This window comes from Dendronephthya gigantea, unplaced genomic scaffold (assembly GCF_004324835.1).
Source record: "Dendronephthya gigantea isolate DGI-Jeju-01 unplaced genomic scaffold, DenGig_1.0 000197F, whole genome shotgun sequence".
Classification (NCBI taxonomy): domain Eukaryota; kingdom Metazoa; phylum Cnidaria; class Anthozoa; order Malacalcyonacea; family Nephtheidae; genus Dendronephthya; species Dendronephthya gigantea.
This window is the reverse complement of record NW_021163207.1, coordinates 104,654-120,578: the sequence shown is the minus strand read 5'-3', so window position 1 is coordinate 120,578 and position 15,925 is coordinate 104,654. Positions and strand designations below refer to the sequence as shown.

Sequence of the window (15,925 nt, the reverse complement as noted above, 5' to 3'; positions counted from 1 at the left end):
GTTCCGGAGTGCGAGAATAGTATGAGCAGAATCAGGCTTGTAACCTTTTTTTAAACTGACCATGCCCACTGGATCCAGTTTCCTCAGATTTGAAGCGTTACTGGTCAACTTATATGGATCATTAATGCATTATTGTGCTACCAAATTTATTTAGAAAATTAAACGAGACTTACCGTAAGTTGAAGTTTGATTGAAATTCTACGAGCCATTGGTCAGAAACGAAGAAGTCACATGAGATAGCGGCCAAGGTATACCAGAATATATGTATATTTTATAAATATATACATATGGTGGGCTGTGACTTCTTCGTTCCTGACCAAAGGCTCATAGAATTTCAATCAAACTTTCAATCAGACGGTATGTCTCGTTTAATTTTCTAATTCCACTTCATCATTTGTCTACGTCACTACGAAGTCACGTGAGATTTTAAAGCAAAGACCATGAGCAATGCAAAACAGCATGCGAAAGAGAAGCTTTATTTTTAATCCCCACAACATAACAATAAAGTTCTCCTTGTGCAAACCCTAGCCCAAAGTCTTCCAACAGTAACGGTATCGTCAACTACAGAGAATATGAGTTATATATATATTGCAAAATTTTGATGGAAATTTATAAAACTATATTTTCATAAATATGGACTAAATATGAACTTCTAGAAAAAAGTAAGAATCTTGTCGTATTTTTGCCATTTTTTAACAAAAATATGCAGGTAAACTTTGATTCTTTGAAAATATACGGCCGTTGCGAGTGGCTATGACTACAGTGCTTCAACGCCCAGAAAAATATTTCCATACTTCTTTTCTTACATTAACACGTACCCTCCAAACCCCCATTAATTTTCTGACTGTCATGTTACCATCCCTATGCTTAATTCGTTTAACCGAGGCGAGGGGTTGCTGCATGCATGTATTTCTAGTACTGTTATAATATAGCACCAATAAATACGATAACTTAAGAAACGAGAAATTTTCGTATTCAGGTTATACAATTTATGCTAACACATGTAATGACACATATAGTCATTAATGTCTAGAATATACAAATTATTTATCCACCTCGTTTTCACGATATTCTGCAAATGGCCCTTTGAAGTAGGTTGGTACGTTACATAACACAGGATTTGCTTGAGGAATTCCCCGGTTCCAAGGTCCCTCTTATGATGCGAAATAAAACCGTGAATTACTGAGTAAAATTGTTTTCGATATTTTTCGATATTTTCAAAGGGAGACATGCGTGAGACAAAGTAATATATCTGTTTGATAATAAGTCAGAAGTTAACTATCGTAACACTGAAAGAAAATTAACTAAACTTTGTAATAATTATTATCATACATTGCATGGAGTTCCGTTTTTGCGTTATGAGTGTCAAAGTGCACGTGGTCTGATTTTCATTGATGTTGATTTCAGTGAATAATAATACCCTTTCCATGCCAACCAGTTGATGCCATTAGCGTACGAACTGTGTTTGCCATAAAGATACTGGCCATTCAGGTTGGAACTGTGACAACTGCTATACCACCAAGCACCTTTGAATACCACAGCGCAGTTGTTCACATCTGCATCATTGTCGCGATTCTTGGTCGTGAACGCCATTCCCTTATGTGGTGACAAAGAATCTCCTGCTGTACCTAAAGCATAAAGACGAATTAGTAACAAATAACACTTATTTCCAGCATAAATTTTCCAAAACGGTCTATGATTTGTAAGAATTTTAATGACATTTAAGAATTTTAAGGCTGTCCACTAAAAAAAATCATGATTTATTCTGTTGTATAAACTTAAATGTATGCCTAAGCAACCCTGAATATTTTTCTCCACAAAATACACAAAGAACGCGAGAATTAAGCAAAAAGTTTTATTAATTAGGCTTTTATCCCGAGTATCTAGTAACACGTGATTTATATTTGGATGCATGGAGTTTGGATAAACTGTGGAATGAGGACAGACTGTGTAGAGACAGCGGTGTAGTAGTTGTTTCATAAATATTTTTGCCTAATGTGTCTGAAATTTGTGTTAAATAGTATAAAAGTTTATTGACATTTCCAGTATTCAGTGGGGACGATTACCATTTACAGCTGGTCTGAGTGTAACTATCAAACAATCAGAAACCAGATCAACAGCAAAACTGAATAATAATTATCTTCATTTCATATCACTTCACACGCTTGTATTATTTTTATGCGGAAACATTTTTGGTTTTTGCCCAACTGTGAATTAGAATTTCTAACGGACAGAAGGTTTCCTTTATCCGCGTGTATTTTCCTCAAGTTATTAGTGAAACCTGGGCTTCCACGCCCCCCCCCCCTCCTCCAGTTAAAATAGCTGCGCCCCTATTTGCAACTTGCAATGCGATCCTACTTTTAAGGGATGTAATTTAGGAAAGGGTCTTATGAAAAATAAGTTGATAAATGTCCGTGGAGTGTAACATCGTTACATTTTTAGGGGTATTCCTAATCGTTTCATGTCGTCGTATAGAAGACAGCTGTTGTGCGAGGGTCTACTTGGCCATATCATACCGTGCAATTTTACTTGCAACTTGAAATGCAATCCTACTTTTAAGAGATGTAAATAAGGAATTGAGTATTCAAAATGTAAGTGTAACACACGTACATGGAGTGTAATAAATATAAAAGTTTCGTAGTTGCCAAATTTACATCTCTCAAAAGTAGAATTGCATTCCAAGTTGCAAGAAAACTTGCACCGTGTAACAGGGCCTTAAGTCTTACCAGCGTATCCTCCAATGCTTAAAATATACTTTTGTTGTTCGCTACCGACAGCAAAGGTATTATACTGTGCGTACTTGGTTTTTCCAGAAGTATCTTCCATGTCGATACGAAGTTCATTTTGTAAAGCAGTTGTCATCCGATGTATTCTGTCAAGACCAAGCCAGTATTCTCCGTTGACATCGCCAAAGCCGTTTTTGTAATCTTGCCATCCTCGATAAAAATCAACGCTTCCATCGAGACGACGTTGAATCACTGTCCATCCCCCACCGGACGTTGTCATATCACAAAAAACTTTGAAACTTCCCGCCCTGTCCGGATCTATTTCATAAACACCGTCTGTTCTTTCTCCATGTATACGGTAAAGCTCACTGCAGTCGCGTCCGTAACCCTTGAAGAAAAGGAATATTTATTAGTATCATAATTATTAGAAAATGGCTTTTGATTGGCTCCTTTTGCCTTCGTTTCTATGAAGATGAACTTGTAATGCTTGTATATACTATTAATTAATTGTATAGTCTAAGGACCTGTTTACATGGCGCGAGTTATCCGGGCCAGGCGAGGCGGTAAGAAGCGCATCACATCAAAGACTTGCCAAAAATCATTATTGATTTACCCTCACCTATTCCCGGCATTACCATCTATCTATACACATTAACCACGCTTGCTCTTGTCAGATACCTCTGTATAGCTCAGAGCATTGCACCGGCATCGCAAAAGCGTAGGTTCGATTCCTGCCGGAGGACCTATAGTTGACTCATTTTTCCATCAACTGTTCCTTGCTTGAATTTGAAGTGTGTATAATACTACTCGAAATTAAGACCCTTTAAGCCACGAAAATTACCCTGATTAGTCTCTCATTATATGCAGTTTTATCTCGCCTAGCCGGGGTAAATCGCACCATAGAACCGCTGTAATAACTTTTATTTACTGCCTGATAATACCATACAAACTGTTTCCCCTCATTAAAATTTGGTATAGTGTTTAGAATTGTCTAAAACTTAGAAGCCAAAACTCAATAACACACTTTAAAGCCCAACCTCGTACCCAGGGTCCCCGCGTTTAAAGTTCTGGTGACGCGAGGGGGACCCTGGCAAACTCCGATGCCGTGACGTCATGAATCTTGGAGATTACGTAATTTGTAACTTTTTGATCCGGGGGGTGATGGCTCTGTGCAGAACACTGGTGCAGAATGCAGAAGCAAACTTCGCGAAGACAAATAAATACATAACACAAATAAAAGATATATAGACACAAAGATCGTTCTTACAAGATTCTTTTTACAAGATTCTTCTTACTTTGGTTTCCCTACTGGCAGCAGCAGTCTACATATTTTTGCAATCTAAGTTGTTTACCGAAGATGTATGAAAATTGACATGAAAAGATGAAAGATGAATCACATCACAATCACATTTTATACAATTCGAAGATTGGCTATTTACAATTCAAAGATTGGCTATTCTGTGGTTATGATAGATCTCTAAAGTCCAATCAGTATCGATAGGAATCGTTTGGTACATCAGCTATAGCCTAATGGACTCATTATTGGATAAAAAAGACAACAACTTTAAGAACGTGACAGTGACTGGCAAGGCTATGAATTCAGTGTATATAAAATTGTATGTATATCTTATTATTAAAATACAGTTAAACTTTTAAGTTGATTTTGTTTGTCCTTATTTTTTATCATGATGCTAAAGTTTGAAAACACCACTTCTAAAGCACATGTATATGTTATATGATATAGCAGATTTTTTTAAAAGACATGTAGAAATCTCAAATATATAATTCATGATATAAAAAATATATAATTATGATGTACAATAATCAGCAAAATTCTTACAAAGTTACTTGAGGTTGTCAACAAATAAACTGTCCTTCAATTGCAGACTTGTTCTGCGATTGTTTCAAAATGCTTTCCCAGTGGAGGTCTATATGTAACTTAAGTTCTATTATAGATATAGTACAATCTACAGACATCCATGCTTTGGCATTCAGCAGTTGATCAATGCAGCTTGGTACGATATAAAGTCAGTTTTCATTCCAAATATTTCGTAATTGCAGATTCTAAGCTAGGACCTTTTCCCACTTTATGTTGGACAAGTTCAGAATAAAATATGTCAGCAATTTAATATTCAATATGATCAACCCAGATCAAACTGTGCACACACAAACTTGCACAAAACTACAAGAGGAATAGGTTTCAGAGCACATTTGTCTTATACTGTACATACTAGGAATAGATCACTAGAAAACAGAAACTATATATGATATATATATAGTTGCCTGGATTGTCATCAGTGATAATCAAGGCATATGGATAGAATAGTTTGCATTAATAAATATATGTGGTGTTTTTCCACCTTGCAAACGTTTAAAGAACTTGTCATCATAGGCGTACAGGGCCAATTTCAACTGGGGGGGGGCCTGAGGCTATTTGCCCAAAAATTTTCTTCATCACCAAAATTTTCTAATATGAATCAAGGGCACAGAAACGTTTTCGATATGCGAGGGGGGGGGGAATCTCACAAGGCGCCACCATGCTTGGCATGAAAGAAGAACTTGGAGTCTCAAAACGGGCATTTCACAGTACTTGTGAAAAAGTTTTAAGTATTATAGTATTCAATTATACAATCATATAATTATATTTCAATTATATTTGTTCTTATTCTGAGTATTTTCTGATGTTTGTGCCTGAAAAACCGAAATATATTGCCCAAAAAAATGTATGTTCCACCGAATCGGGGGTGGGGGGTGGGGTGGTGCTGCAGCCTGGCTCGTATGCCTTTGCTTGTCATAGAAACTACAGTATGATATAAAATTTCTCACATTTCTACCTATTTCTCACAAATGTCAGTAATTATCTTAAAAAAAGTATATGCATGCTGTATGTCCCAAATTTCAAAGCTCGCAAACATATCTTCAGCTGACATAATATGGTCACATTTTGAAACAATTGACTCAATGAGTTCTAATGTAACACCTGTACGTGTGTCAATGCCTCCTATATGATGACCAGTCTGTCCAAAGTTTAGCCTATATTTTTTCATTTGCTGTTTTATTTTAACCCGTTGGGCATCACTGACATTGCGTAGTGGAGGTTCCACATGTTTATCGCGTTCTTGACAAACGTTTAGTAGTTCCACTTCATCCACTTGGCAGGACAGGCACTTGCACTTTCTTGAGCAGTTGCTACAGCAAGAGTGTTGCTCCATTAACTTTACTGACAACAATGCCAAAGGTGATCCCAGGTAATCCAAGATTAGCTTCCTTAAACATTTATCATCTTGGGAACAAAAACCACGCATTGCAGACGTCATCCCGGGTTTGTTCAAGGAAATATCGTGACCATTGTAATACAGAGATGCCTTTGCTGGTTTCCCATCTCTTCCAGCGCGACCGATTTCTTGATAGTAGGACTCAATCGTTCCTGGAACTGTAATGTGAATGACATGCCTAATGTCGTGAATGTTAACACCAATTCCTATTGCAACTGTAGCGAAAACAACACGAATAGACCTTGATTTGTCTGGACCTTGCAATTGCTTCATTATTTCATTTTTCATTAGTTCAGTTTGAGGAGAATGAAACTGGGCAAAAAGGCAATTCTCAGGTTTTCCGTCTCCTGGAGGGAAATAACTTTTTTTACCCAGTATATCGGAGAAAAGCTTAAACGCATAACCACACCACTTCAGTGGCAAATATATCAATGTTAGTGGATACTCTCTTAATAGATTCTTCAAATCATTCGCGATGGGAAGTAGGATTGCTTTGAAACTTTCTTCGCCTGCAGATGCTGGCATTCGTTTTTCCTTGTGGATAAAAATGTTTGATCGATCTAAATTAGCAACTACCACTCTCGGATTACTGAGCAAAAGAGAGTTTGTTAGCGCTTCTCGTACATGTTTAGGCGCTGTTGCAGTTAGAACTAACAATGGGGCATTAGGAAAAAGCGATCCTAACTGGGATAGTTTTGCAAAATCTTTACGAAACTCCACTCCCCATTCTTCAACAAGGTGCCCTTCGTCAATAACACATGCTACAACGTTGTTCTGCAATACGCTAGACATAAGGAGTCGTCTCCCTTTTTTGCAAGAAATGAAAGCTTCCGGATGAGAGAATATTATTTTGAACATTCCTTCTTTGATGTTCCTTACTGTGGTGGTGTCAAGTGAAAGTTCTGCAAAATTTTCTTCACAATCATTAGATGTATCAGTCTCGCATTCTTCATTACTAGTTTCATTTGCGGTATGGCTCTTGCTTTTCAAAACAGTTGCTTCAATTCCACGTTCATGCAAAATGGAGATCTGGTTATCGATTAGAGCGTTCAGTGGAGCAACGATCAGAACAATGTTACCGCCTGTATTTCTTTCTTAGCATCCATGGTTTTGTCAAGATAGTCAGCTACGTATGGGAGGAGTTGGAATATAACTGATTTCCCATAGCCAGTTGGAAGTATTCCGATAGTGTCTCTCCTTTTCAGTACTATTGATTCCAATATTTGATATTGTTTAACTTTAAGAAAAAGATCATTGTAATTTGTTACGCGTAAAGCGTAATTTATAGCGTTAAAAAAATTATTCATTTAAAATTGAAAATTATGCAACTATAGTATCACGTCAAACTTTCGTATATGCACTATGGATTCCTCTCTATCTTAAACATTCATTCACTTCTATTTTTAACGCCCATCAGTCATTTCTATTATAAACGCTTGGAGTAATTACTATTTTTAGAATTTTCTAATTTTGTATTTTAACGCCCATTATTCATCTCTATTTTAAACGCCCGTTCACATCTATTTTAAACGCAATCATCTCTTTTTTAAGCGGTAGTCTCTAATTAAAAAGCGCGTTGCCACGCCTATTTTATTCAGAATCTCAAAGCATGGCTACGCTGCAACTTACTCCTCGAAAAGAATATTATAGATGGAAAAATGTCAATTTTTGTTGCGTTTGTGGTGACGATAAATCACCCAGCAGATTTACCAAGGTTTTCAGTGCTGTTGGTAGACAAAAGAAGTTATCTGAACTGATATGTTCCTTGACAAATTTTGAGTTGGAAGAAACCGACAGTAATGCAGGATCCTTGAAAGTCTGCCGATCATGCGAAGGAAAACTCACAAAATCAGTTGATTTCCAAACATGTGCAATTACCGTGCTGCAAAATATTCGGGAAAAAGCATCATCTAAGAGATGTCTTACGTTTTCTCCAAGTAAATCCGGATTACAGACCGAGAAGAGAAGCAATGTGGACATTTTAAGCGAAATCCAAACGGAGGAAGACCAGGCGGCAATTGGTATGGATTCCATTCCTGGCGTTAAGGTACGCGGTCATTTTCAATTTACCGTAGTTTGTTCAATTTTACACAATAATCAAAGTATTTCATGATGAAAAAGTGGAAATATTCAGTAGAACTTTTCGTCAAGCATTAAGGCGCTTTCAATTTAATGGCCAGATTGTCAGACTAGGGTTTCTCGACAATTATCAAGCGAAAATTGACTGGCTTCTCAATTTATCCCATTTTTCATGTCAGATCAAACAATCTGACCTGTCTGGCCGTACTAATGGAAGCGCCCTAAAATTGCATATTTTCAAATATAGGTACTAACTGAAACATTTGAAGGATCCCTAAGTAAAGAAGACCAGATTAAGCTTCATGAAGTGATAGAAACTGGTGTGCCATCAAATATAACCGCCGTAGTTGCATCAATTGATTCATTGACCCGTAGCTTCAAGGAAAACGTACTTCATGAACTTGACAAAGAGTGTATAAAACTCTGTACGAAAAGCGAACCATCTGAACTGCGGAAAAATTGTTTTGACGATATGGCTGTATTTGATTGGAAAAAACTTGTATCGGAAATGTCAAGTCGGTGTCCGTTTTTGCTCGATTTGCTCCTTGTGGTGATGAAAAAGACAAAGGAAGATCTACATGATATCCTCCCAAGACTTGGCCTTTGTTATTCAATTCTAATGCAAACAAGGAATCGCGAGCTTAGTTTGGTGCAACGGTTGAACACTGTGTTGATGACGAATGGAAATGCAAAGAAAGAGGTAATTTACATGCATGTTTGTCATTACCTGATTCCCGTTGTCAGCGCGTTTGGTTATTCATTATATAAATTAATCATTGGCGCTTGCAAAATAACATAATTCTAATATTTTTATTTCTTATATTTCATTGCACTTTACAACAACGTCAGAGCATTAAAACTACTTACTGCATTATATTTATATTTTTAATTTTATATTTGTATTATTGTTTATTATTATAGCTTTTCAGACAATGTCAAAAAATGGGTTTCTCCTTGTCGCATCAAAGCAAGACCAACCTTCTAGATATTATTGGCGGCCACTTTTCAGACAGTGTCGTTAAAGCTGTCAAGGACGGTAAGAATCTGCAAGGCACTGGCGATAACTGGGACATGAAGATTCATGTTCATGACATGCAATCCTCCCATCAGAATCAAGATCTTCATTACTTTGCCTCCAACCTGATTGTTGAAAGAGTGCCATGCCAAAATCTTTCATCAACTGCACCGCGAAGAGATATCACAAAACTGTCGAACTCAATTTTCCTACTTAGTGACGAAGAAGAAATTAAGTTACGGGAAGATTTTAAAGTGCTGGTTGGAAGAGTCCTTGTCACTGGTATCCAAAGTTTATCATTCCTGAAGAGTGTGATACCTGAACATATTCCCCATAAATACCAGAAAGAGATGTCCGAAAAATCAATTATTGTTCCTCTGCCCATGCAGCTGAAAGATGAGAAAAAGTACAGTGATGTAGTTGACATCCTCGATTATTATGAAAACGAACTGGAGGATATTTACACCAAGGCGGAAGTTATTGAGAAACCAGCTAAGCAGAATGAACAACAACCTGTATCAATTGAAGGACAGTCTTCATTACCAGATCAACCAAGGGCACATTACAATAGGGTGGATGAAAGTGACCATATGAAAATTGTATCAGTTCCATTTGGTGGTGATCAAATGACCCGAGTCAGGTTTGCTGGTGCAAAGGACTTGCGAGCTGGATCACATACTGCGAAAGAGAGGCTGGACCATTGCAGTCCATTTGTCTCTGAGTTATTCCACACTAAGATGTCCTACCTACAGGTATTGAGATAAATATTAATCACTCAGTAAATACTGTATCAAATGTGATGTCATGAAAGTACATTAGAATGGCTGGTTCCCCTTATTGTATTTGCTGAATGCAACTACCATAATACAGTATAATGATATTTTGCAAATATTTTTTTCATTATGGAATTACATGTCCAAGAAGCATACTCAGTCTGGTAGTTAATTGTATTCATGTGAAATTATTTTTTCACATCTCTGAGAAAAGATCTGAAATAGTTGTACTAAGATTAGCTAAAAAGGGGAACCAGCCATTGACTACTGTTGGTGCAAGTTTGATTGATTAAATTAATGAGTGCAACGCAATGACTTAACTATGCTCGGCTTAACACCAGGGGATGTTACTCTGTCTAATACCAAACAATTTTTAAAGCAAGTATGTATGCTGCAGCTTAAATGTGGACTTTATGCCAACTATTGGCCATTGCCAGACCACCTCATAAACTCTATACAAAAATATTACATGTGGTGTTTCAGTATGGTTTATAGGTTAAAGCAGCAAGAATCTCCATTTGCTGAATAAAATTGCCCGGCATTAGACAGTGTAGAGAAAAAAGTCAGGTCGAATTGGAGTGCATGGCCGCTCAATGGGCTAATGTATTATATTATACCAATATATTATTATTATTATTATTATACCAATAGAATGTTTACCAATTTACATCTTTAGTTTGTTTACAACTTACTGTACAAGGCTGGATCAGTCAGAGAAGTAGGCACTTTGAAGTTCTTCCGAGAAAAATACAATCGACGGAATGTAACACCAGAAAAGGTTACCAATTCATATGAAGGCTCAGAACAGTTCCTGTTAAGTGTTGGGAAAGCTTACATTCTTGAAGCAGCAATGGAGTTTTGGGGGTTGCAAAAAGTCACAGAGGCACCAACAAAACATGTGCCACCACCAGGAATCATCAACATGGAAAACGAAACCAAATTGGAATACTTCAATACAGTTGTTGGTGCATTTGTTGATGAATTTGTCACCCCAGACCCAAACAAAGAAGATCCCATTACCCATCAACCAGAAACTGAAGATTCAGAGGTTGATTTGGAAGAACAAGCATGCTATGATGAACCAGACAGAATAAGGTAGCCCACAAACTGGCATTGGGCCTAAATTTACTCTTAAATTACTTTAATGCTAGTTGATTTTACTTGTAAAGGATAGTGTCTTACTTTTTCTTAACTTGTCCAATGCCAGACGGTTTTACTTGTCAGTGGGGAAGCTCCTCAACCTAATGGGTAAACCATACATCTGAAAATCTCTATAGTTAATCCATTAAGTGCCATTAAGTGGCAATGCACCACAGTGTGCCCTACTAGTCCCAAACAATTTTATTTGTCAGTGGGGAAGCTCTGCCACTTACTGTTTACTTTGTATAATGCCAGATAGACCACTTGAAGATAAAGTGATTGGTTCTAACATACTGTATTCATGTCTTATTAAAATACAATTAACACTTTATATGTACTGTATTATATAATAATATTATATAATATTTTAATCTAAGGGGTTCAAGTGTTTGATATTATTCAATTCAAGCTTTATTAAAAAAGCTATTATTCAAAAGCCATATTATTAGTATAACTTTCAATTTCTCTGATAATTAGTCACCTTGGCAGTTTGAATAATAAGTACAGTATATGGTGTAAATGTTTTCAAACAATGATATCTGATTTTTTACAGATTCTACGGTTTAAACATGATAGAGCTGGCTGTGTTCTTGATGCAACTGATTGATACATGCAAGGAAGGTGATGGCTTGAGAAACAACATCAACAAAAAGAGACTCCTCTTGTACTTCAAGTCATCAAATTCTTTCCACAACTATTCACTTGAAATGTTCACAAGTATTGCACAGATAGAAGCTCTTGCATCAGAGGAAATGGCCCATAGGCTTACATGGGGCAGATTTGTGAACTGGCATGGTGGTAAAGGTAGAAACATTGCTTGTGACATGGCACAGGAGATTTGCAACCGGGTCAGCAAAGATGTTGTCAAAGCCATGGGGCCAAACAAAACGCAGAAGGCAATGGAAAGAGCTTCCAAAGCAGCTGCTGGAGTTCAGCAGATTGTACAGAGATTGAACAATGTTTCAGATGTGAAGAGGGTATCACAAGCACATACTCACAAAAGCGTGACAGAAGACGAAGTGATGATGGTACAGGACCTGAGGAATATCAAACCATTTAATAGAAAACCAGGAAGAACACATGCCCACTTTGACAAGATTCAAGCTACACCAACAAGTGGACTTGACATGAAAAGTCTTTTCATTTGGCTTGAAAAGCATAAAAAGCAAATTGCGATGGGAAAGACAAATTCGTAGCATGAGAATATGTCGTACAGCATGAGAATATATTTGTTACATAATGGTAATATACTGGGGCCGGTTGGCGGTTCAAAGCCCGTTTAGCTTAAACGGTGGATAAGTCAAAATTAAAAACTCTCATATCTCTCGTGAATCAGTTAACTTAAATATTATTTACTAAATATGTAGTTGTGACTATCAACGTTCTATTAAGTTTTAAAACTTTTAGTTTTGTTGCTGAATCTATAGACTTGCTTTTTATTTTGAGCTTAACCACCGTATATTAAAGCTAAACGGGCTTCGAACAACCGGCCCCTGATATTTAATTTACAGTACCTGTTTCTTTATCCAGAACTCGATATGTCGTGTGTATATAGATTTATACATTTCCACGCGGATCACGAGCTCAAGATCTTCGGTATTAACCAGTAATTGAATAACTTTTTATCACCAAACATATATATGTTTAAAATTTTTACGCCATATTTGTGAAATTTTTCTATTTTCCCCCCCCGGTATGACGTTGCTATAAAAGGCCAGGTCACCAAATAATCCAAGATTTTTGGATTATTTGGTAACCTGGCAATCGGAGTTTGCCAGGGTCCCCCTCGCGTCACCAGAACTTTAAACGCGGGGACCCTGGGTACGAGGTTGTTTAAAGCCTTGTCTCGTAAGAAAGATCTATTCGCTCGTGTAAATCCATTCGTTAACGTTCGACCATGCAATATGGACAATTGACGGTTGAAATAAACAAATATCGCAAAAATATCTTACCTTGGCCTCAAAAATTTTCCAAAACTTTCGAACGAAGGAAAATTTGCAAATACCTTATTTGCAAAGTGACGACGAACGCGCGAGTCAGAATGTCGTCATCTTTCGTACGTCCGAAAGATGTCTGGCCGAAGATGGACGGAAAAATCCACGAACCCACAGTCACTTTTTAACTACATAGTGGTTAGCTGCGCATGCGCAGTTTGGTTAGCTGCGCATGCACACCCACAAAAACCGAAAATTTATAATATTTATCTCAAAAAATTTTCTTCAGTTCGTGAAATTCTTATTATTAATTTTGCTTAATCGAAGTGGGTAAAATTGGTAAAGTGTTATGGAAGAGTTATGACCAAAACTTATTTTTCAAATTTTTCAGGCTTGGAAGTTCAAATCCTGAAATTCCATGACTTTCCAAGTTTTCTACAACGAACAGAATTTCTCGTTGTGGTGTGGACCGTGCTTAATGATAGATCAGACTGATCAGTCAGTAATGTACATACGGTAATAACTATAAAGTATCACATATTTTGACTTTGGAGCACACTTAAACGTCCAGAAAATTTAAAATCCGAATTTTATCAAATTATATCATTTTCAGTGGGTTTGAGCGCTGTTTCGAGTAATCTTTCCTCCAATTTTTCCATTACAGAGAATTAATACCACAAATCTACAGAAACTCTACCCGCTGTATGAACGCGTATATGGCTGAAACGATTCTAGTTTTAAATTATCTCAATTAACCTACCACACGAACTTTGTGAAACAAAGTCCAATCACCAGATCCTACGTTGTTGCTTCTTACAGTGGTGTTGGTCAGTTGACAGTTTATGACGTCTTTGTTTTTTGTCTGGAAGTTAAATCCAACACATCTTCGGTCTTCATAACAGAGAAAATTGCAGTTCAGTTGAACAGCGGGTTGGACGTTGTGGCTTGAAATTACTTCTTTATCAGGCAACGGCGGGCCACCTGAAGAATTTAAACAATTACGGTATTATACCTGAGTTAGCCTTATTTTGGACAGGGCGCTTTATAGTGACATGTGAAAGTCGCTAATCGATATATAATACATTTGGCTCTACGGCCGTAAATCTTGTCTGCCCCCTAGATTTTCAAGATTACTTACAATTTTATTCAATGTTCTCTTCACTTAAAATTATCTTTGAGCCTGGGACTACAGTTTATAACATGGGCGCGAACCCTGCATTGAAAGTTATATATATCTTAATAAAAGATATAAAAGTCTCAAAAGATATAATTATTCAAATATAACAACTTTTTTCGCCAAACGAGCGTTCAAATCATAAACTAGTACGAAATTCGTTTTAAAGAATCCATAAAAATGGATTGTTACGGGAAAGACCAGCCGTTAAGGCGGACATGCACATTCCGGACGCACATTCCGTTTTAAAAGGCTTTGTAAAAGTGATCACAAGTGCTCTATGGTCCATGGGATAATCAGAGACTCAAAGGCCTCAGAGAAATGTAAAATGTTAGCAAAACTAGACAAAAAAATTATGTGAAACCGTGGCATAGCCAACAGCTATATAAGTGTGAAGACTTTCATAAATTATTCATAATTTATGTTCACTTCACCGTAAAAAACAATCCATTTCAAACAAATTAAAAATGTAGAAAACAAAAATATAGATGTGCCCCCATCCATTTATCGGGCTGTGTATTGCAGAGGAAGTTATAAAATAAAGACAATGGTTGTTTTGAAAGCAGAACTGTGTTAAATTTCGGAAGCTACGTTTCCAAAGATCATTAATTTTTTACACCTCAGACAGAATCGTGACGACGGATAACATCATGCATCATTAGGACGCCTGTTAAAATGCATCATTTGCCATACTTTTAACCGAAATTGAAATATTCTTAGTAAAAAAGTGAGAACGGATTTTTGGTGATATATATAATTAAATCGAAATCATTCTAATATCCCAAAATATTTTGCGACAAAAAAGTTGAAAACAACAGCACAATTATATAAAACCAGCAACAATAAACTGATAATAGCGTTTAAGAGTGTTTCCCGGCAAACAGCGTTTAACCCCATCTGTTGGCTGTCGAACGGCCAAAAATAAACATAACGGCAAAAAAAAACAGTGTGACGAGTGACTGCATTAATATTGTTATAGAATATAACCTTTGTTCTCGTAACAAACCATCTACGTATAATTCATTTGTCAGTTTTCAACAATCTATGATGTAGTTTTATAACAAATTATATATAGCAATATGTACTGAGCCGGCAGGTGCAATTTTATGCTGTATATAAACATGCGAACTTCCAGACTTTGTTCTAAAAATGTGATATACCAACCGCTTTCGATTATTTCATAATCCCAAGTTCTTGAGCATTGCTGTGAATGTAATCTTGAAATGATACCAATCAATAAGATTAATATTATCAATTTAACTTGGAAGTTTGAGAAGATCTCGTCCATCATCTTCTAGAGCTCTTCTTAGCTACATGCAGAGAATAGGCTCAGCAGAATACTCAATATTTCATTTAAGAGAGACTTTTTAGCAGGTGGCAAAATTAGGATATTGTTTTGCATGACGTTACCTATAATGTAAAGAACCACAGTTAATTGAGGGGGTTATAATGAATATAATGCAATGACTGCTAAGCCTAAGCCTTATGGATAGGTTCTAGGCATGCTCTAAATTCTATAGATTTAGCGCTATCCCGTATATGCATGTGGGTTAAATTTTTTCTTGTAAATGAATGTTGTTTGTACCGTTTGAAATTTGAGGATGGAAAGCATTTAAACGAAATCTTTAACTTGCCGTGTCCAATATCAATCTCCAAGGCTATAAAAAGTTATTTTATAGTAGTATACCTGTGATTTTATTTTTTTCAGCTTGGACCGGTTGTATAAAAAGGTAGTTTTAACTTTTAACGCGTGTATTTTGCGCAGTAACTACACAAGATAAAGTAACCACAAAATTTTTGACTTTTGCT

At 36.6% G+C, this 15,925-nt stretch overlaps 1 protein-coding gene across 1 annotated transcript; it reads right to left on the bottom strand.

Annotated features, from left to right (window-relative positions):
* Positions 1-1,035: 1,035 nt before the first annotated feature.
* LOC114539267 (fibrinogen C domain-containing protein 1-like) lies at positions 1,036-15,813 on the bottom strand. Its single transcript, XM_028559896.1, has 4 exons — positions 15,281-15,813; positions 13,703-13,923; positions 2,727-3,114; positions 1,036-1,628 (listed from the first exon to the last, which is right to left on the bottom strand). The coding sequence occupies exons 1-4, from the start codon at positions 15,405-15,407 to the stop codon at positions 1,366-1,368; spliced, it is 999 nt and encodes a 332-aa protein (XP_028415697.1). The 5' UTR covers positions 15,408-15,813; the 3' UTR covers positions 1,036-1,365.
* Positions 15,814-15,925: the final 112 nt, after the last annotated feature.

Coding starts and splice junctions, on each gene's coding strand:
- LOC114539267 (XM_028559896.1), bottom strand. CDS start 15,407: ATGATGGACGAGATCTTCTCAAACTTCCAAGTTAAATTGATAATATTA. Junction 3,115..13,702: donor TGTTTCACAAAGTTCGTGTG/GTAGGTTAATTG, acceptor CTTTTCTTCAAG/GGTTACGGACGCGACTGCAG. Junction 1,629..2,726: donor AAGCATTGGAGGATACGCTG/GTAAGACTTAAG, acceptor TTTATGCTTTAG/GTACAGCAGGAGATTCTTTG.